The sequence below is a fragment of the Tinamus guttatus genome, unplaced genomic scaffold (assembly GCF_059628265.1).
Source record: "Tinamus guttatus ecotype Peru unplaced genomic scaffold, ASM5962826v1 Tinamus_guttatus_pri_ptg000211l, whole genome shotgun sequence".
Lineage (NCBI taxonomy): Eukaryota > Metazoa > Chordata > Aves > Tinamiformes > Tinamidae > Tinamus > Tinamus guttatus.
In genome coordinates this window covers 1,751,853-1,775,624 of record NW_028288745.1, presented here as the reverse complement: position 1 = coordinate 1,775,624, position 23,772 = coordinate 1,751,853, and the positions used below count along the sequence as shown (strand labels likewise).

Sequence of the window (23,772 nt, the reverse complement as noted above, 5' to 3'; positions counted from 1 at the left end):
TTGCACAATTATTTTCTCCACTTTCTTCTTAACTGCTGCTTGGGAATAACTTGCATGCTGTAACTTCCCAGAAACTGAATTTGCTTAATTTGAAACTTGTATCTCAGACTCTTACATTTTTGAAAAGAAAAATCTGTCATTATAAATAGTCATATGCGCCTGTCTGAGAAAAAAATCCCTTTTCATGTGCAGTTATTGTCCCATTACACACTGTAGCTTTTTGAGTTTCTTCTCATACCCCAAATACAGGATTTTAATATGTTACCAGATATATTTCTGAAGACTAAAGAGATGGTTAATTAAAAGATCTCACTCCTGCTACATTTCACCATTCTTTTTTGGCAGCTTTGAATGAGCAATTATTAGAGAAACTGACATCATATTTGTGAAGCATGAAAGTTTCACAACTTCCCTAAAATAGTTGATCTCTTTAAGGGTAGACTTTAACCCATCCAAGCAAATTCCAGATACTTAAAGTCAGGCATAAAGGGAAAGTTCTCAGTTGAGGAAGGCTTGATCATAAACAGGCTCAGTTTCTGAACTTCAAAGAAGAAGGATATGCAGTGCTCTGTCATACAGAAATATTTAAAAATGCTGCCTTAATCTCTTTTGTGGAATAAATTTCTCCCACAATAGAAGTTGTAGGAGATATTACAAAATGTTTTGTAATAAGCATATTTGCTAATAAGTCTAACAGAATATTTAGATGGTTGTTTATACACTGTGATACCAACCTGCCCTTATCTAAGGTGTTAAGGAGAGCCATGTGAGAGTAGGTAGAGTTGTATTAGTTACTTCTTAGAAAATATCTATTTTCTACTGCATCGGTTATATAGCTAAATTCTTGGACCATGGTTTTTCCTACTTTCCCATCCAATTTCCCCTTGTTTGTATTTCCTTATTTAGTGAGGAGAAAAAGCAGAAGGTTCCCAATGTGGAATATTTGCCTTTCAGTTTGTGTTTAGCAAGTATTGGATTAAACTTACGCATATTTGTAAAAAGCAGTGGTTTTTGTGCCATATTTAACTTCCCTTTTTGAAACAGACTATGGTCAATCCACTCTTAATTAGGGTGGTGAAAGGAAGTATATACAGACTAAATGCTTTAGTTGACATGGATTACAGATTTACAGACCAGGAGATTGGACCCCCCTCTCCAGACATAAACAACCTTAATTTTTTGTAATATTTAAAATCCAAAGTTATTCACCTGTTATTTACCTCTTAAATTAAAATTCTCTGAAATAAGAAATACTACTCATTTAGGACTGTCAGGGGGATTTTTAGAAATAAATAAGCTTAATTCTTTAATGAATAGAGGATAAGACTAAATTAGGTACTTGATCATTTTAATATTTGGTCTAATTGCTGAAGATAATGACCCATATTCATTTTTATAGGCAAGAGCTATATATAACCTCCCTGCTGCTGTTGCTATTTAGCACTTAAAACTAGATATTAATTTTAATAAGCTGCAAAAGGAAAGTTTTAAAAAACAACATTTTCCTTTACTAATGTTTAAATTAAATTTGCATTCTTTCCATTAAAAATAAACAGATTCCAAGCTTAAGACATGACTTTATTGAATGTATGAGACATGTGCATAATGTACTCAAAATAAAAATAAAAAACACCCAAACCATCTGACCCATTTAGAACAGTTAACAGAAAAGAAAATACCACATGTAAATATGAAGGTCATATTCCTCTTACAAAATAGACATTACTATGGAATCTCTTCAGCAGTGGAGCTCAATGTGTAAACAATAAAATATTAGAATACAGCTTTCTTAAAAGCAGAACTCCAATGTAAACTATTTAAAAATCTCCTAAGGCAAGAAAATAACTGGTTTCTAGTAGATAAAAAGCCTAGTTTGTCAGCTAGCCATGTATTTTAACGCAGAATATAAACCTGGGCTATGGAAGCATCATTAGGAATTCTAATTAGTATTAAACAATAGCAGTACATGACCTTCTAATTAAGATATGCTTTTGACAAGTTTGTCAAAAGTGTACCACTGTTCAGGAGTACAGAAAGCAATATAACTTAAGGTTTTATGCATCTTTTGACTTGAAGTAGTATTTGTGGATTTGTGTGTCAAAGTTCTATAACAGGACAGAAAAAAATAATCATGCTTTGAGGAACAGCAGAATACTACCAGTTATTATGCATTTTCTGTTGAATTCCTATAGAGGATAAAATACACAACTCCATAAATGCTTTTGAGAACAGCAGACATCCAACAGGGAGTAATGGGAGGTTAAATACCTGATATCAATGAGAACCTTCATTTCTCAGACACAGACTGTAAAGTGATGCTGTGTCATGGCACTAAGGGAAAATAACAATTGGCGGTAATTTATTTACTATCTCAGCCAAAGGCTGGCATAATGCAATAAAAACCTCTTTTATAACTTTTTCCCAGATTCTTTACAAATCAAGATTGTTTTGAACAAAATGATAATGGCATCTATTGCCAGTGTAGTTTTAATTAACATTATAGCTAGTGAAGGAGTTCGGGTTACCTTCAAGATAAGCCAGCCCTGTGGCTGCTCTTTTGTTAGAAGGAACAGACATCACCATGTTGATAACAAGCTGCTGTATTTCAAGCAGAAGTAGATTGAAGATGGAAATATTCTCAAAAGCTAAAAATTAGTAGTGTTTGTAGATGGACAGGAAAAAATAAAAATAAGCAGCTGATCAATATAGAACCAGTCATTTAACTTCTGTTAGTATTTCTTCATGAAGCAGAAAAAAAAAAAAAAAAAACAGAGGAACAGTAGCTGTAGTCATAGGTCATTCTCACTGCCACATTTTAGCATATTGATTTTTTCCCCCCTCCCTCCGGTTAGGGATGGCCTAAATGGCTAAAAAGCTTTTGCACACAGTCTCCTCAATTTCAGGGGAAGGTAAGTTTTGCTCCACTAGCAGTAATTTTGCAGTTAGTGATAGAAATGAACATTTTTTAGGAAAGTCAAAAGTGGCAATTGTCCTAAGACTACTTTTACAGAGTGGTCAGAGTCATAAAAAGACTTTTCAGTTTACTTGGAAGTAGCAACATCTAAATATTTCCTTAAAATATTAATGCGATGTAAACAGTACAAATGTTTTTGCATATATTTCTTTGCAGACGATTCACAGCAGCTAAAAACAATCTTTGTATTTACATTTAACCTACTGGAAACAGTGCAAAGTAAAGATGAAAATGGGCAGTAGGAAAAGTACCATAATTGAGAAACTGCTCGTTTATCATACTTAATAACACGACTCAAACGTGAAACTCTGAAATTTCTTTAGAGAACTAAATAAGCAAGGATTTTAACTATACTATGAATTTATGGAAAACAAAACCTGTTACACAAACCTTTTCCTACTTCAAACTAGTTAATAGGACCTACAGTTACAAAAGGATACCAAATATCAAACTGAAAGACATTCGAAGCCTTCAGAGCTTTGTCTACACTATCTCTATTTTTTATTTAATCCAAGTCTTATTGATACAATAAGTGATAACAAGATTAAGGAGTTTATAATTAAAATACAGCAGATTGAAGCCTGAATTAAAACCTTCTTGCCTCATACATCCCTATAAAAATAATTTTTGTACTTAAGTAAAATTTTTGAAGATTTTTTGTCTTTTCTGCCACAATCAACTATTGTGCAAATTAAAATACAGTACATTTACCTAATGTAATAATGGACAGATGGTGAAGGAATAGATATTTTATATGAAATGACAGGTCTGTTAAACAGTAAAGCTTTTTTCATAGTTCTGAGATAAAGTGCTTCTTAATAAGGTATAGTAGTTGAGATATTTGTCTATTTTTAAAGCTTAAGTAGAGCTTAATCTCCTTGTACCCTCCTTTTTCCCTCAAGGCACCTTCAAAATACAAGCAAAGCATTAAGCAGCTGTGAAGGATTAAACTACAAAAGTTCATAGTGGTGCAAGTTATCTACTAACTTGTTAGATAGTACCATCCATTACATCAAGGCTCCGCATTAGTTCTGGGGAAGAAGCTTTAAACACCAGATTTGAGAATCACAGAGATAAAATAGTTTTCTGAATAATACATTACTGTGCCTTGGTATTTTGCTGTTGAATCTCATTTCTTTTTCATTTACACAAATCCAGATGTCACATTTTCATTTGTTCCATCCTCTACACTTCATTTAGAATTAACAGCCTATTAATGAATAGTTGACATTTATTAATATTTTTTTTTGTCTGAAGCTAACCTCTACTGTTCTACTGTACAATAAGATTATGCTTAATACTCTAAAAAGGAGATTTTGGATATGTTTAAAAAAATAGTTAGGCTGTTCTGTGGATACCGTAGTCCTCACTTCATATTTATTTTGACAAAAGGAATTATCTGCTGTAAGATTAAAATTGCAGGTAGGATGAAATGAAGTTCAGTTAATTTCTTCAGGTTAATTTAAGATTGATTCCTTAAAAGTAAGGCTTCTTTATAAAAGAAGTTAAAAGCAAAGCATATCATAATTGATCCCCTGTATAAAACACTGAAATAGGGCACATTTGTCATGCTTCCACAAAGATATTTCACACAACTTAGAAAGCAAGTAATTAACTAACATCAGGTAAAGCTTACAAAAACAGTTTAAGTGCTTGCACAAGGCATATGTGGCTAAACATTGTCTTCATACCACAGAACACTGGAAGCTCTATGAGCAAGAGGCATTCCATTAATGAAAAAAGGCACCCCCACCTACCCATCCAAATGCCATTCAGTTCATCTTGGCATCCACATCTCTTACAGAGCAAAGAAACTGATGCATCCACTCTGGAGCTCCAACCTCACTTGGAGCTCTTTAGGTCTAGCGTTTTATCACCACTTGTTCATATGCTCCAGATCCTACTCTGAAAGGATATTTGAAAGACATTAGTTCAACTCTGATTTAAATGGAAGTTAAACAATGAATATCAGAACAACAGTAGAGTATACCAGAAAAAAGGAGTGGGAACCTTGCATCAGAACAACAAAGTCTAAAAGTTAGAATAACCTATAGCATAATGAATTAAGAGGTTGTGTTACATACAATTAAGTACAAGGAACAATAAATAATGTTACTAAGACATGCAAAAGAAATTGTTGGACATGTCTATAGTACCTTAAGCATTATTTTTAGAGCAAAATAACTCAGCATTAAGATACTCGGCTAATAGAACTATTTTATCATATAAGTTGAAAAATGTAAAAGGGTTTAAAAATATTAAGTAGTCCTCTTACACTGAGGTACAAGAAAAGTGCCTTGTGTTCACATCTCAAGAATAGGTATACAGAGTAAGTGTTGTTTAAGACGCATTATTGTTCAGTAAGACCCATGGATTAATTGTTCAGACCACATACCTGTTAGGGAGATGATGGCTTCCAAAAGAAGTACTTCCACCAGGGCCCACAAATAATCTTAAACCTTCCTCTAAAAATGAAGCAAGTTAAGATATGTTAGCTTCCTTAGTTTTAGGTAGGTCACTATCAAAGTTATTTAAAATCTAAAAATTTTCTAAGTGATTCTCTCTGGTGCAAATATTTTGGACAATGAGGAACTGAATTTCATGGGCTATAGCATAGAGGAACTAAATTTCTTAAAAGATTTGCCCATGTTCTTCCTGTTCCTACTTAAGGTAATCCTTTGGAAAAGTTACTGAAGTCATGCAAGGGTTTGTCCTTTCAGTTTCTGGGAGACAGGCCCAAACAAGACATCCATATACATATTCCTTATTGCCACAAGCAGCAGGAGCTCTGAAAAACATAACTCTAAGATCTGTAACATATATCAGCTTTCCTCAGTTTCGTTATTTCTCTCCGTACCTTCCGCACTGGAATCTAAACTGAAGTCTTGACTTTGGAGTATTTTTTCAACTACGTCATCTGCATCAACCCTGGTAGCATCAACCCTCTTGAGCTGGGACTCCACAGAGTCTTGCTTCACAGGTTGCCTGCAGAGATGACTGTATTTAGAGCACCAAGAAATGATACAATAGAATGCATTTTACTTCTACAAGATAAACATTTCAAATTAAATGTACCTGCAGTGTTTTTCTGATGACTCATCTTTAACAGATATATCAAAATTGGTTTCTGCTACTTTTAGGTCACTCTCTTCACATGGCTCTAGAATACTTCCAATTCCTGTTGAAGTGCTTCCCACAGAGGCATCTCTCCTGTGGCAGAGGTCAGAGAAACTGGATGATCTAGAGTGACATGTACTGTATCCTGTTGGGAAACAGGAGAGCTAGATTATGTACTCTGTCAACAGGCAAGGTCATATCACTTCAGGTCTGCTTTCAGGAAGATGAAAGTTGTGTTTGGTTTCTTGAAGAGAGACTTCAGGAACCTTTCAAGTGTACATACACACACAAACTAAGCAATTCACTTAAATTTATTGTATTATAGCACATGCTGTTTTCTCTGTTCTCAGATAACTTTGTTTAGCTTGGATCTGCTACTGTAGATGTTTTGATGTTAGAAAGGGGTTTTGTTATAAACTCTCCCCCCCACTTTTATTTTGTTTTAAAAGACAGTTCTGGATATGTTTTTCAAATCTAGCTCAAAGAAGTTTCATTATGGAAAAGTCAGCTTCATTTAAGGGATTATAATACAATAATTTATGAATTATCCATTTATTTTTGGTATAATTTCTCCCATGTGGGAAAAAAAACAGCATGAATCTGTCCTCTTGAGCTTACATATAAAAAACTACTGAAATCATCTAATCATATACTTTGGAACACATGAGCATTTCCAGGTTCACTACTAAAATTGTGGTGACTGAACAGTTTCAAGGCTATAGAGGGAAGCTAGCTGTTTTTCTGCAGAACCATTACTAAAAAGCCTCCTATCAATACATGGTTTGGCAGTTTATTTAAAAAACAGAAAACATGTATTCAAGTCATCTTAAGTGATACCTGCTATCTCATTTAACGTACAAGTGATAGAAGATGGCAACATGAATCCTCAGTCAGTCTATTCATTTAATAAATAACTTGCCTTTTTAACAAATACAGTAACTTGGTGTGTCACTACTTCCCTTTTAAGCTTTCTAGCTGAGCAAGCATCCATTCACGAGTTGATTTTACACACGCACGAAGGTGAAAATCTTTCAGACATGTTACTTGGTGTGACAAAGCTATGTCAAACCCAAACATGTCATCAATTATGCTGAGGGGGGAAGTTACCCTCTTGACCAGTTCCCCTCTTATGAATCTCTCTCCAAACCTGAAACTCTTAAAAAATGTTTCAAAAGTTTTATTTGTTTCTTGCAGTTCTAAAATAGTGGAAGTTGGTAAGGAGCAACAATTCGTAGAAAAATTGCTAACAGCTACCTGACAATTTGGACTGCTGACTTGCATAGCTTGATGTTCTGGAGTGTCCACATGCACCAAGATCATCTGGGACTGAGGCACTCTTTGCTGAGACATCTGCAACACATGCAAGTAAGAACATTACTAAAGCCAGCAGTACTCATACTCTCACTGTATTTGTGACTATACTCAAATACTACATTTCCCAAATGTGATTAGGGACTTGACAACATTTGTTCTTTTGTTTTTAAATGAATCTCCCAAAGATTCAAACGGTGAAAAAAAAACAATGCATGTTAAGGAATAAGCACTTTCTTAAAATAAAGTAGCATCGTGGAAAACTTGGAATGAAATATAGGTTCTTCTACATTGCAGATATTAAATAGATGTTGCTTTCTGTAGTAAAATGAGGTTCTAGAAGTTTTCCAACTCAAATTTCACACAACTGACTAGTTAGGATAAGTTATATTGGGGGTAGGGCAGGAATTAACAACATGCTTAAGAGCCTGGAGCTTGTAAAAATAAAATTTCCATCTGTAATAGTGTTATAATTGATTTGATTCTTCATTATTTACATTTCAGAATAATTATTTACATTTTAAACAACACTTAGAGCTCCCACTGTTCAAATAAAATTACTTAAATAACTTTTAAAAAGGACATTTAAATGGCTTAAATCAAATTTAAAAGTTTAAGTCATTTAAGCTTTGGAGGATATGCATTGTTGAAGATTAAGAGCCAAATGGAGTGATCAGTCAAACTATATATCCAAAACAAATCAAGAAATTTGTCTTGAAGACAAAGAAAGTTTTTACCATTAAAAAGAAGCCAGGTTATCAAGCCCATTTCTCTTCTTTCTCCTAAATATACTGTATTATAAAAGTAAATGAGAGATTCCTCCAATATTACCTGGGAGAATGTCTCAGCAAATAAACAAAGAAAAGATACTTCTGTGGACCACCTTTCAGCATCCCTCTAAGATTAGAAGTTTTTGTAGGTCTCGTTGAAAGCATGAAACCAGTTAGCAAACAATTAAAAACAACATTATTTCATACCTGCCATTCCCAGATGTACTCCTTTTAAGTTCTCTCCGCCTTTCCTGTCTTCATGCAAAGATTCTGATTCTCCAGGAATTGCTATAGACATTGCTGTGGAAGGAGGCCTGTAATAAAAGAATAGTTGAGATTTGCTTTATTTTGCTGTGATTCTTCCAAATTGACCAGTACATAGGCATAACACACTGTGCTTAATCATCTTGCAACATGGTCTGGCCTGAGAACATAATGCCTAACCCCTGGCTCAAGGAAGCTGTGGCTGTTGCCCTCATGCATTTTGCAGAGTCCATCCATTCCCACAGTCCTCTGGAAGGCCTCTGAGCAGCCTTGGAAAGGCTCTTTTTGGATAATTGGTGGTTTCTCCCCCCACAATCACTTCTACAGCAAACAAGGAGATTCAGGGTTGAAGCCTGCCCCCTTTCCTAACAGAGGCCTCTGGTACCAACTCCATACCCTCTAATTTAAATATCATATACTACATGATCAAAGAAAAATGACAAAGAAAACTTCCCTTGCAAGCAGTAAAATCAAACAACTAGAGTTTTCTTTTTTTTTTTTTTACCTATACTTGTCTTATGTAATTTTGACTTTTAGAACAGCCTATGTTGCTCTGCATCCAAGTAGGATTTGCTGACATTTTTGCATTTCATATTAAGCCATGTGCCCTCTTAAGTTTGAAAGTCAAGGGGTGGGAAGAAACAAGCACTCCTAGAAGCTTCCTATGCAAACATATCCATGCAACTCAAACATTTAAAAGCAGGACGGACTTGAATGCTTTCAGAAACATCACCCCAGATCAACCCTTCTAGACTTCATAAAATGTGTTGCCAATTACAGAGTGGGAAGTTGTTCAAAGGCTTATTTTTTCCTTCTACAAAAAAATCTGGATTAGATAATTTGTGTTGCATTTTTGTCTAAAGTTTGTTCCAGGAAATGATTGTATCATCAGTTCAGAAAAAAATGGCACAACTGAGTAATTTCAGTCAAGAGTTCTCTTCCCTAGGGAGCTAAAAAAAATATGTAAATTTGATTTCAACTATTCAAATGCCAGCCAATGGAGAATAATAATGTACTACTTTATTAGCAGACAAGACTGATTAATTGCCTTTGAGAAACTGTTCATTCAATAGCAGTGACGTACAGCACCTATGTTAGTAGGTCTGACTCAAAGTAAATTCAGGAGTGTTCGGTAACCAGGGGTAAAGCAAGCTTTGCCCTAACAACTTCAGAAAACACCTTTTTGTTATTTGCTCAGTAAGCACGGGAAGAGATTTCACATTGTTTTATTCCTCTTATTTAAGAGGTAGAAGCGGAGAGGAGTAAGGGTCTTTAGTGGTGCAAAAGGACGCTGAAGAATTCCTGCAGTTATGAATCATCTGCATGAGAGTGTTGCAGACCCTGTTCTGAGATGCCCTTAAGTCACAGTAAGGACATGGCCACAACACTAACACACATCCGTAGTTGCTACAGAAAATGGTTGTTCTTGATTGTCTTATCAGAACTTTGGATCTTTAAGGAATCTTATTTATCTTTAAGGAATTATTTAATCAAAACTAAACCTCCTTCAAGCACCCTGTTACAGTCAAGTTAGTTAAATGTGAGCCTGATCTAGACAAATTTGCTATCTCTACTTTCTTAAAGAACCCAAAACACAATGACATAGAACTAAACAGTACACATGTATTTAATACAGCCCACAAGTTGAGATGGAAGACGTTTCACATCTAAAACTGTACCTATGTGTGTATAGGTACACATATGTACACATACATACACTTCACATATAAAATAAAAACAGTGGCATTAAGAGTCTCAGGTTTGTATTCTGGTATATTTTGTTACAGTATTCAGGTATTGGGGATTTCCCACACTGCATTCAGGAAAGCAGATTTCGCATGTCCCTGAGCCTGTCCTTGAAATGAATGGTGTTCAGGTTATTACCCAATACCTCTTATGACACAATGCCATGTTCCCCACTTGCTACAGATAAGGACTGCTAAGTTACCAGGTTAGTCGTGCATTCCCCGGAAGCAGGGAGCTTGCCACTTACAATAAACAACTAGTTACCCACTAAACTGTGGGCTAACAAAATAGCTTAGGAGTCTAGAAGGCAATGATTTCTCACATCTGCATTTTCCTACTGCATCTTTTTCTGTCTTGTGTTTAGTTACAAGAGCTAACACTCACTCTGGCAAGAGAAATTACACTTCCTTAGCTACAGATTATGCAGAAGGAGGACAGAGGCCTGAATACACATAACATTTTCATGACCAGCTGCCTCCCACCTCAAATGTGACCTCCTCTATCCTTAATTGAGTTGCATGATGCCCTTGCTGCAGAAAAAACCCAAGTGCTTTTTCCTATACCCAGTCATATCACACAATTTTTTAAATAAGGCTTTTAAGATTAATCTAAAACATGTGACCAATCACTGTAAGAATACATTTTCCAAACATATGCCTGGGGCAAGTTACCCCAGACCTAGTATGTGTAGCTAGACTTAATGCAGGAACAGTGTTTCCCTCAAGCAGTTAAGCTTGATTCTCCACCATGATTACATGGTGGGGTGGTTAGGTGGGTGGGTGTAGAGGCACTTTTTTCTTGAATATTGTTTTCAGATTTGAGAGTTTATATATCAATTGGAAGTGCTATTCCTAACATGGGTTAACTACAGAGATTTCACTCTCTCCCACAGAGATTTCAAACTTACATTTTAAAACATGGGTCTCCAGACATTAGCTGCATATTGATCAAAACCTACAAATCAAAAACATAAAATTTATTGAAATATTTAAATATATGTATTTAATATATAAAAAAGATCTGTGGTATATGGTTGTATCACTAAATTATACTTGTCAAATCTTACATTTAATAAAATGGTATCACATGTACAAGTTATAAACCTAATTAAACAACAATTTACATTCTTGATTTTATTATACATGTACACCCCACAAAAGAGCATACTATTATGTAGCTGCACTTACAAGATTCTGTAAAAAGATATGTAGCTCAAGGGAGAAAAAAAAAAAAAAAAAAACAGTCATTAATAATAAATGATTTTCAGTCTATTTGTCCCTGAAGTCAAAAGAAAAGGTCTATGTACAAAAAGAATTTCTTTTGAAACAGTGGGTCAAGCATATCCTTTGTTTCCCAAGAGCGTTCAGCAAACTACCAGCACACAAGAACTGGCTGTGCTAACATCAGAAATAAAACAAAAGCCACAGAGGTAAATAATGCCATAGGATAACAATGCATTGAGAAAGCTTGTTGGCTGGGTCAAAGCTATCAATTTACAATTTTCTGGCCAAAGTCTATGATTACCTCTAAGTAGAAAGTGCCTAAAAAGCACACTCGGTGGGATAAAATTAATCCTTATGTTTCGGTAGGGCAAGAATTAAAATGTGCTTGTGGCATGCTGTAGGCTCTTATTTTCAGATTTACCCAGATTATTTCACTGTTTAATCTACCTAGGCAAATACGACAGAACACATATTGAAGATAGTTTATATATAAGCAGGTCAATTCAGAGTCACTTTTAATGCTACACAGGGATTTGCCAAGCTATGTTTTAAATCTCATTAGATGCTTGACACCATGTTGGTTTTGGTTCAATAACTTCTTGATTTCCACTTTATTAATAAGAGTATGAAGGCAAAAAAAAGTTACTTTGAGAATGGAGTTATCCTGCCTTGTATTTTTGGTATCATAACCTTCCAGTAAACAGCGCCGAGTGGTATTTCCCGATCCGGCAAACTCTGCTAGGTTTAGGTCTGCAAAGCCCAGCTATTAAGAGAAAATAAAAATGTTAGCAAGCCTATTGCTACGTGAGAGCATCTGCTGCATGCACTACACTGGGTGGCAGTTAGCAGCAGTTTCTCTCAAAGATGAGTAAGATGATGCCAAATACAGGGAGAGGCCCAAGACAAAAAGCAGAAAACAAGCTTTGAGTGTTATGCTCACATAGCTATATTTTTAGTTACAGGTCAGGGGGAAAGAGGACTTTCCATATTTTTAGCAGTAACATGAGCTAATTCTTAAGCAAGATCAGGTGTTTGCTTGTTTACCTTTGCATATGCTTTTCCTCCTTTTAACTCCTGGGGGGGAGAAAAAAGACACACTAGCAATTATGCAAGGCAACCATTAGGGAAAGATACTGACTCAAGACAAAAAAAGAACATACACACAGTAAAAGTAGTTCAAGTAGTTTTCTATCAGCTGAATGCACATTTCTAGGCTAGCACTGTGGTCATTTAGAACTTTCTATTAGTGAAGTCCTTGACGTACCCGAGCAGGAGACAGTCACCTGGTGAGAAGAGGGCACTGCCTTAGAGCAGCCCAGCTTGTGGCTTCTGCAGAGTTTAGCCCCCAGTGGTAGGGACTGCTGCACATAAAAATGCTAGCACAACTCAACACAGCACAACCTTACCGCTGCTTGCTAGAAATACCAGTCACTTAATTAGCCCTTGACAGATAACTCCTTTGCTATCATGGGTAATAGATTTAATAAGAGCAGTAAAAAAAACATAAATTAGTCAACCTAAGGCAATTAATAATAAAATTACCACACATTTTTTGACCAGAAGAGTATCGGACTGGTAACAGCTAGAATTTGTTTAACGAAGCCCACCAGCCATTTAAAAATAAAACCAAACCAAGTGGAGTAACAGTGGGAGGAGAGAAGGGAAGAGAAGCTGCTTACCTTGCGCACTGACACCCTGCAGATGCAAGTATCCAGAACCCCCGTTGTGGCACTGGCACTGATTTTACACATAAATAAGAACTTCTTCTTCCAGCGGACACAGTTTGCCTGAACTACCTCCCTGCAAATAGAAAAGATGCACTTGCATCAGTTGCGTGTACATTTGGAACCATAAAAAGCACAGGACAGTTTTAGGACAAAGTCTTGTTTTGCTGTTTGTACAGCAGTTGTACCACTTAGTGCATGCAGAGCTTGTTCAGAAGCCTGAATAACCATCCTTCATTCTTCTCTTGTGTAGAAAGACTAATAACTATTTCAAGACTGGGACACAATTATACCTACAGAAAGATTTACAGATAAATGAGACCCCAATTTTGTGGTTTGCTGAGGGAGAGTGACATTTTTTCACAGTATCAGCTCCCAGCACACCCTTCCAGGCTGCTGAGCTGTGCAGTGCAGTCAAGGAGCCACTCTTGGTAAGGAATTTTTTTTCCAATACTGGGAAAAGGAGCATCATACAAGCAGAACTCAATAGATCTGAGGACAACGAGAGTTTCAGCTACATACTGGGAGCTCATCATTGGAGAGCAACATAGAAAGACTAATGGTTGAAGCTTAACAAATCCATCTAGATTCGTCTTAATCACAGCAAGTTTGTAAGCCAACAATATAATGAAGTTGAGCAAAAGGCAAAAAAATGCAGCATGCTTTCTGCTTAGAGCTCAAATAGATCCCATGATTCCATTTCAGTAACACCAGCTGAAATTCAATCAACTCCAAAAGGAAAAGGTACAGACAGGGCAACACAGCTTTTGGATCTTATGAGAAAAAAATAAACCAAATTTTTGTTTATGTAGTCTTGCAAAAATGAGGATTGAGAAGAGGTAAGGTTAAAGGAAACTGAATGATTAAACCTGGGAGAGAAAAAACTATTTAAGCTAAATTTTAGGCAGTCAAGAACTAAAATCAGACACAAAACCCTTGAAACTGCAATTTAAGAAGTCTCTATTCACAGGTCAAGTTTCTAGAATAGTCTTCAAATAGGAGAAATAGAGCAAAGAGTATTTAAAAACTTCCATCTTCTGGTCAAAGGGGACATAGGACTGATGACCAACAGCTTTTTGCCACTGCCGCATTTTTAAGTTTCAAAGGAGAAAGTGTGATCACTTTTACTGCTCTAAGCACTTGGATATGAGCAATATTCATCCTTTCTAAATTTTTTTCTACTAGATTCCTATGTTTTATAATAGTTTTCTACAGAGGCTTATTATTGAAGATCCAGTCTGACATCTTTAATAGAGGTAAAATTATATGGTCCAGCTTAAATCAAACTCTAATGAACTTCTATCATTTATGGAAATACTGTCAATCAAAAGCATGACTTACAGGCACTGATCTGCTGTGCTGGCAAGGCTGACATCTATAGCACTCACTGGCACTTGCCCCGGTAGGGACAAATTGGCCTGCTTAAAATGAGTCCGTTTAATATCCATAACAGACTAACAGATTCTGATGATACAGAACTTACTCACTCCAGCACGTGACCTAAAAGGAACAGGGTCTGTATGCCATGATCTACCTTTTATCCATTGTTTCCCATATGCAGAGTCTTGTGCTTTGGAAAAAAAATCCCAAACTCCCCAAAGCTATTTAAATCCAGCACCGGAATTGTAAAGGGACAGATTTTAAGACAAACAGTTACACTACTGGAAAGAAGGCCAAGCAAGAAGAAAGCCAAGTAGCATACAGGATATTTGGCAACTGCTAGCATTTGTTACACTTGGAGGTCTTTAATACCTACTCATCTTTCAAGAAAGATCAATGATATCTCAACTTGACCTTCACTATCGTGCAGAAGACAGCCAATTGTATGGATAGCTGGATCTGCACATTTGCAGGTTTTGTACACTATGCTCAGAGCAACTCCTGAGTTGATCACTTTCAGAATAATCTTCCACCTCACAACAAATTACATTCAGAGCAGCTTAGAATGTACCAAAGCAGCAAAACACTAAATACAGCACATCTAAATGCAATATTAATGTAAATAATATCTGCTTGATAAAAATTTTTAAGGGCACAACGAAATTTATGAACCTGAATTTAGACACCAATGTAACTGCATGTATCATTGTTCAAGACAATGAGATACCATAAAAGCCTGATGCTTCTGGAAAACGGACAACATCTTAAGTGCTTCTCAATCTGCTTGTATCACAGGTCAGGACTTCCTGAAGCACAGTTAACTTAATAAACATTAAGTAGGATTATCAGACTTTTTAGTTCTCTTGTAAACAAGATAAAATCTGAAAATATCAGTTGCTGGTATAATTCTTGCAAAAGAAAATAAAGCAAAACCAAGAATATCCCTTCCTAAGGACCTAAAATACTTACTGTCAGCTTCTTTCATAGCAGCATTAAGCTTTCAACAAAAAGGCAGTTCAAAAACTTTAAGAATCTTATCTAAATTTGAAAGGCTTTTTTTTCCCCCCTATGTACAATCTTTTTTTTTTTTTTTTTGGGGGGGGGGGACATAAAAGAAAACAGTTACATTGATTGGTTACTATGGAAATGAACGCAGATAACTTCTTGGCACCTCTGCCTAGCTACAGAGCATGTTGGAGAAAGCTTTCCGTTATGAGTCAGTTTCCTATGAGCCTCACACAGTGACTTAACCACATACAAAGCAAAACCGGTTGTTTTATGAATCAAAACATGTCTTAGATACCAAGATGGATTCAATATGTACTAGATGGCAATGCTTCAGTGCAGTTTAAAAAGCATGCTATTAGTAAGACATAGCCAAGAATGATGCAAAGTAGACTATTTTCTGATAACCTATACTTCAGAGTCAGTTTAAGTTAACACTATTTTTACAAATTAAGTGTTTTTTCTTTAAGGGAAAAGTTCACACTGACTAAATTTCAAATGTGAGACTTCAGTTGTGAACACCCCCCCTATTCTGTGCCCCAGGAAACGTCAAGTAGTTTGGCAATATGATCCTCAGAAGAAGGTCACTCATCCCACACAGTCTTCGTTTGGTTTAGATGCATCCAGTTCAAGTGTCCGACAGTCTAGTTTACACACAGCATTTTTTCTTTTAGTCTCTGTACTGTACACACAAACATGAAAATGTAAACAGTAGGATTTTTAGTTTAATTTGAAATATTTCCTCCTAAGTTAATAAAGGAGGTAAAAAACCATAGTCCAATATGAAGAAAAAATCATGACTGTCCTAAAAGAAACAAATTTGAGTATAACTCTTTTGGAATCCGAAGCTCTACTTAACAGATGTTGACTAATTAAATTTTCAAGGGCTAGAACGCTAAAAATCCATGTTCTTTTTTAAAAAGAAAAAAGAGCTTCACAGAACTTCAACACTTCATCAATTTCAGCACTAAGCAAGCATCTGGCTCCACAAGAAGAACGCCACGTGTTTACAAAGCACCACCACCTTTGATATTAGATGCAAAACTTCTACAGAGCAAGAACTTCCTTTTCAGCGCATTTTATAATAACTAGGTTAAAGATTTGAACTAGCAACATTTCATGCTCAGTATTTTGGATAATGTATGTATAAACTGATGATAGTGTGGCAATAGAGCTGCTTTTGAATACTTTTAGTAGCGGAGAAAAAAATCTGAAGGGGTCAAGTGGGATCTAGCCACTGTCCTCAGCCATCTGAGGAACTACAGAAACAACGGAGCCAGGCTCTTCTCAGTGTGAAGAGAACAAGCACTAGAGGCAATATGAAGAGAAATGCCGAGAAGATCAAAGAAGATGAGAGCAGTGAAGGAGGGGAACAGGCTAGCCAAACAGACAAGGTCCTGAGCTGCCTGATCCACCTTGGAAGTTGGTTGGGCTTTGAGCAGCAAGCTGCTCTGCAGGACCCCCGGCAGCCCCTTCCACCCTAAGCGACTCCATCATTTTACAGAATTAACAGGAACAGTCTTTAAAATACAAAGGTGGTCAGCTTATGGTATGCATGAATATATTTTTTCCACTTTAATAGATATCTATTATACATCTGTGTTAAGAAACTTTTACCTGAATAGCTAGTTGCTGCTGCCTCTTACAATACTTATCTAGCTACAGTAATGGGAATCTCACAGGAATGAGACCTTTTCATATCTGTTGTAATAACCAGCCACATGCCTGCAAAGTGTGTTTGATACAAAAAATTTCTTATCTACTACTGTGGCCCAACAAAGTCCTTCTTCAGGTCTGTGTTTCTTTAATATGTATTACTCCTTTGATTTTCCCTACAACCTATTTCAGAGGCTTTCCTCCTCATCTCTTATTATTTCCATACCATTACTCTTGTGCCTTTCTCCTTGAACTCTGCTATTAATATTTTAGCCTTCTTGTTCTCTTTCAACTCTGCCTAGAAAATCCACACAAACTCCCATATATCAAATTGCTTTCCTCAAGAATATTCTCTGCCTTTTTTTTTTTCCTCCTTCATTCAGCTCATTTTACAGCATCTCTTTAGCCTTTCCTTAATAGTTTCAGAGAAATTTCATGAAAAAGGAATGTTCCAATTTGTTTACAGAACTTCCCCTTTACCCTTTTCTCCCTACAGAGAGGAGAGCACCTGGAGGCTGCTGTTTTACAACCACTAACAGGCTCTTCACAACTAAAGGAGAAAAAAAATAAAAAGGTTACCATGGATATTTGGGAATCTGAGGAGAGCTACAAAATGGTAAGTGAGGATTTTGTACCTACAATGCATTTGCCTTCCCACACTTCGAAACTCACTATGTTTTGTTCCTCCAACTGCAAACCAGGCTACAGCTGAACCAAGGCTGAAGGCTGCCAGCAAGAGTCATGCAGGAAGATGAAAGTAATAAGGACAGTATTTCCACATGACAGGTATATATATATTTTAAAGTGTTTATAGAAACAAGAAGCTGTTTAAGCAGTATTACTATCAGGAGAATTTCTCCCTGTAAATGTAGTATCAGCAAAAGGATAAACAATGATTAAAAAGCAATTTGAAGAGTCCAGTGAAGCAGAAAATGTGTTTGCTGGAGACACAGGAGACAAATGTAGTTTTCAGCAGACGAGAAGGCAACCAAGCATCACTGGAGGTAAACACACAATGTCTGGAAGATAAGATGTCATAAATTCTACAGCAGAAGTCCTGCTTATTCTACCCTGTTACCTGTTAGAGATAACAATATATATTAATGCAAGTAGTGCCAGAGATGGAGACTGTCTCAGAGCTCAGGAGCTCATTGTATTTAAAGAATCTCTCTGGTAACTTGTGCAGGATGAAAGAGTTTTGACAAAAATAGAGATCAAGCTGCAATTTTCATATATCTTCCCTTACCCTGTTCTTGTCACACAACTGTAGATCATCATCATCTTATTTTTGATTGCTTTGAGTATTATTTCATAAGAGGAAGGAAGGGACAAATATCAAAAGCATAAAAGCATCAGAAATCAGATGCCATTAGAGAAATGCAGTCAATTTTTGATATATTTACACAATATTTTAGGATGAATTCATATATTATTTGGAGAATTCAAGCACATGTTTCAGAAAATCTATTTTATACTGCTATAGAGTTCACCACTTCTGGAGTATGACTATCAGCTCAAAGTGCAACTAACATACGCCAACTAGAAAGCAATGGCCATGCTGTCCAAATTTTTTCCAAAGCCATTAGTCTGCTGTTAAGTTAATTTCTTCCTTATTTATTCTGACCTTTGGTGAGTCACCCCTGTGAAAACCCATCTGTTAATTCTTAAGCCAACAGCAAAGGCACTCCCTAAATTGGCACCAAGGGATCACTATTGCCTAGAAGGCAACCTCAACGCTCACATTTCAGCCCTTCAAGAACAGGCCAATAACATTTACCAGGGCTTCAAGATACCAGCCTATGTTTCAATGCTATTCTCATTTTTAAGCCATCTTTCCACACACACACCTCCCCCAGAGAAAAAATAAATAAATAAAACAAAAAAACCTTATTTGAGATGAGCACAGTGCTCAATACAGTCACACTCTCACTGAACCTATTGCCTCAGGTCTCACCTATTTACATACCCACTGGCAGAGGCATGCATGTGGAAAAATCTTTAAAATCTTTCAAGATTCTCAAACTTGTCCATAATGGAGCAAGGCAGAGAAAGCTAAGATTACAGCAGCACATCCCAAGCCATCAAGCCAGCTCAAGTTTAAGTTATTTAAACTGCAGAAGGTGCATCAGGTGCGAGTGACTTCAAAGCAGCAAGAGCTGCAGGAATGGGACAGTGATGCCTGAAGTCCTGATTAACTCCGTGTGCTGGTGAAGTCGTCACTCAGAAGAGCATTTTATTATTAAAATAATCATAACAACAACAGGAATTGGGAATGTGCGTGAGCACTGATGTGCTGAAGACCCTCCTACCTTACAGAGCACAAACTAATACATTGCATTTTGGTGCTCTTCATCTCCTTTGATTATTCCCAGTTATGCAAAACAAAAACAGGTAATTTAGGAAAGGCTGCAACAGAAACTTAAGTTTTAGTAGGATAATTTTTGGTGTGGAAGCCTGCCCTTTTCCAGCAAGCAGTGACTCCAGAGGAGACCCCCCTGCGGCCAGCGGCACCACGCGGATCGGTGGGGCGGGAGGGTCTCTCCTTTCCCGCCCGCTCCAGGGGCTCCCGGAGGCCCCTCCGCTCCCCAGGACGCGGCCCCGGGCGGAGCCGTCGCCAACGGCCGCCGCCAACGGCACCCACCGGGAAGACTCTCCGCTGAAGCTGCCGCCGTCCAGCAGGCGCACCTTGCAGAAGAGCACGCCGTTCACGAAGGGCACGGAGGAGAGCTCGTCCAGCTCCAGCTCCACGCGGAACTTGAACTTCTTCTTCTTTATCATCATCATCATCATCGCCAAGGCCGCTGGCTGCCCCGGGCTGCGCTCAGCGCCGCACGGCAGCCTCCCCGGCTCCCATGGCCGGGGCCACGCAGCAGCCGCCCCACGGGACGGCACCGAGACAGCGCGGCGGCGCCTCTGCCTCCGCCTCCCGCCTCAGCTCAGCGCAGCTCAGGGCAGCGCCGCCTCTGCCGCCCGGGCGGCGCTTACATGGCGGCCACCGCCTCCCCCGCGCCGCCCCGCCCCGGCTGGAACGGCCGCGAGGAGGGTGTCCCCGCGCGAAGCGTGTTTGTATACGGAGCGTTTATACACAGCAACGGCCGCGCTGCTCCACCCGCGGCTTCCCTTCCCAACGAAAATCACCCCCCGCTGGCACCTCGTCCCCTGCTCGGAGAGACAAACAGCTTATAGAGAGCTAAGGAATGTGGCTGTGACCCGGGATTTCCCCCCGCAAGAGCATTTGTTTAATCTGCTCTAGACGCTGCAGTAGCCTGCAACAGGCTGGTCTGCCGTAGGAGGCTGCTCCTTGGCTACTGCATTCAGCAGCGCTCTGCTCCATGAGACTGAACGTGAAAGACTTTCAGCACCTGATAGAAATCAGCAGAAGTGTCATTTGTTCTATCTGGTTAGTGTCAAGCCATAGCAAGATGGTCTTTTCCAAATTAAAGTGCTTCCAAGATTTTTCTTAAAAACATGTTTCAGGCTCATGGGAAGGGGACAGGCCTTGTACATTAAGATCTGAAAGAATGAGGACAAGTGAGATTTTGGATGGATGCTGTACTCAGAATGAGGAGGAGACTGTGATGGTTGGGTGCTTATTGCAGGTCATTTATTTACAGAAGACTCTTAAAAGTTTTGCTGAATTTCGAATTAGAAACATATAATTGGTGCAACTATCATATAATACCTTAAAGGAAGAACTCACGGAATCTAGGCCTGGGGAAGTAGTTCAGCAACCTTCACAGATATTTTAAGATCTATAGATGAAGATGTATTAAGGGAAAAGTTAATTGTAATAAAATGGATGTATACATTCTCCAAGCACCGGCCCAAACCAAGGACTTTCCCCAGGGACTATATTTATACTTAGAAATCAGAATTGAAGTCAAGTCTCGTACGTGGAGCATCTTGATCAAAAGGAGTCAAAGTCAAAGGTATCAGAAGGGTGTATTCTAAATATACGCAGAATCTTTAGTCAAAAGATGCTCAAAATAGCAGCAGTTTTTTTTTTTTTTTTCAAAAAAGGATAAGCACTGTCAGTAATGCAATAACTGCGCATTGTCAATGACATAAAGCTTCTCCTGCAAGTGTAAAGCTCAGGAAGCTTTATTTTGGGAGATCCTCATAAATCTTTAAAGAAAACTTATTACTTAAGCAGAAAAAACTCTCAAAGATTCTAGACAAAAATAAAGTGTTTTTGAAATACCACAGTTACATCAGGATAAAACAAATTATTTAAAGGCTGTCTACCCTCCTACTGAAGAGTACAAGATTTCACTCGTGAGGTGGCAGAATTTTAGAGGAAATGTCCTCTACAGATAAATGGCCATATGTTTGTCTGCAGCTGGGCTTTTAAAGTCCTCCCGCAACACCAGTGTATCCGTGTTGGAGACAGGATACTGAAATGCTCTGCCTGCCTATTCGCTTTCTGCTGCATCAGTTGCCCCCAGGATGCTCCCGTTTCAACTTGTAGCCCTTCTGGGAATAGCAGTGCCAGGAAAGACTTTGGAACATTTTCTTGCTTGGGCTCTAGAGGGATCGCTGGTCTGATCCAGCACTAGGTCTGTACAGTAGCCTGGATGCAGATCGGTGCTTCCAGTGGGATTCAGTCCCAAGCACTCTGTCTTGTGCTAGAGACAAATTAATTTGGACATCACAAACTGTAAATAATCAAGCTAGCAGGCAATCTCAGGGGTACCTAACTGGAATATGGAATATAAGTGTAAAACCCCCTAATCGTGATGCTTCCCATTTAGCTTTTTAAGAAATACAGGGTGAAGTTTCAGGTGTCCAAAAAGTTATGTACATTTTTAGTATTAACTGATATGAGCAGCCCTACTGATGACCCTCTGAAGGATTAGGACCATAATATTGCATGATTATTTCAAGCTATGTTGTAAATAAAGTCCAGCTTATAGCCCCAGTCCTACAAAATGCTCCATGCCCTCCACAATGGCTACAGGAATGTCACAGGAAAATCAATGTCTTCCACATCACAACGCAGCTGAAGTGGTGCTAGCAATATCAGTTTCTTACTTGTAGACAATATTTATGTGTATTAAGCCACCAATCTTTCTGGACTAAAAAATACGTCTCCACTCTCGAACAATCCAGTGCCACAAGTTAAAAAAGACAGGTGCTGGGTAAGAAAATCATGTGAAAATTAGCAATAGAATGTGAATTTATCATAGCATATTTTATTAGAAAATAAATAATAGCAAATTAATTATTATAGAAAATAATTCATTTCATTCTCCCTCTCTCAAAAAAAAAAACCCACAGATATTTAATTTTAGCCTTCTAAATGCCTATGGCATTTGTTTTGTAATTAAATAATCCTGTATGTGTTTTGAAGATTGCGACTTCAGGTGACATAAAACTGATGGGCATAGATCACTGACAATTTTCTTTTTTTAATCTGCATTTCATTTTTGCTCAGCTTCACTGCAGACACTGGAGTTAGACCAGGTTTTGGCATTTGCACTAGGTAATTTTCATAATTCTGATAGTATGAGGTGTCTTCTTCTCCAGGGAAAGATACAATATCTATAGCAGACACTGAATCATGCAGTTTGTCTGATTTATCTTCGATCTGTGAGGCTATTAATATTAAGTTTCTAATGTCTTAGAGGAAGTGCTATAAATATTGCAAAGACTAAGTGGATAGTATTGATATATTTTAAACATGTATTGATATATATACTATTAAAAGCTCTCAACAACTGCATATATTTCCAGATATGTCTCATATTACTGATATTAAGAGCAAATGAAGTTGTACATTATTCAAAACAAATAATGTCATTAAAGTGTATTTCGTTAAACTAAACATCATCTATTTAAAATACACGTGCATATACTTTAAACTTCCCAAGGTGAGGATATCTATTGACATACAGATATCCTGTGGACCAAGGAAATGCAGTTTGTACTGTGAACCCTACACCACACATGCAAATTAAAGCAGAATCTATCGCTATATATGAACACAACTCTCTAACCATCCAGCTCCGTCACCTGTGGCTGCTTTTACCACACAGCTCCGTCAATGTAGCACCACCCATAATGCAGAGATGAGGGATACTGCATTTATGGAAATCACACTTGCCAACACTGTCTTGCTTTCTGCTTCAGGAGTAGAATGAGTTATTCTTAACAGCTTTTACCTTGATTTTTTAGCTATTAACGGTGCATTTTGAGCTGTGTGTGTATACATATTCATATAGGAAAGTGTGCCTAATGCTTGGGGGTTCCTGTAATTGCTTGCATAGAGTTGTATCTTAGGTTGTTTAGGAACACATGGATGATATTAACACATGAGATGAATCTGCCTGAGGTCAATTTAAAGCTATGCTTTAGGTGCATCAGTGTTTACTGAATGGCTTAGGCCATAGACAGCGCTTATATGCAGACATGGTACTTAGCAGGATGTATAAAGGGAAAATAAAAATGTAATACTTGGCCTCCATACTTCAAAGGAGACCAATACTGATCTTGGAAGCACTTTGGTTAATTACCGGGAGATGCAGAAAGGCGCGTTCAAATTTACCCTGGGGGAGGCGGGGACGGCCGTTGACCCCGCCCCTCCGCCGACCGTTAACCGCCCA

At 37.7% G+C, this 23,772-nt stretch overlaps 1 protein-coding gene across 1 annotated transcript; it reads right to left on the bottom strand.

The window, feature by feature from the left end:
* Window positions 1-4,814: 4,814 nt before the first annotated feature.
* Window positions 4,815-19,978, bottom strand: EEIG2 (EEIG family member 2). Its single transcript, XM_088524358.1, has 11 exons — window positions 19,812-19,978; window positions 13,085-13,205; window positions 12,450-12,479; window positions 12,052-12,168; window positions 11,090-11,136; window positions 8,380-8,486; window positions 7,346-7,441; window positions 6,050-6,236; window positions 5,832-5,959; window positions 5,370-5,439; window positions 4,815-4,879 (listed from the first exon to the last, which is right to left on the bottom strand). The coding sequence occupies exons 1-11, from the start codon at window positions 19,958-19,960 to the stop codon at window positions 4,837-4,839; spliced, it is 1,095 nt and encodes a 364-aa protein (XP_088380484.1). The 5' UTR covers window positions 19,961-19,978; the 3' UTR covers window positions 4,815-4,836.
* Window positions 19,979-23,772: the final 3,794 nt, after the last annotated feature.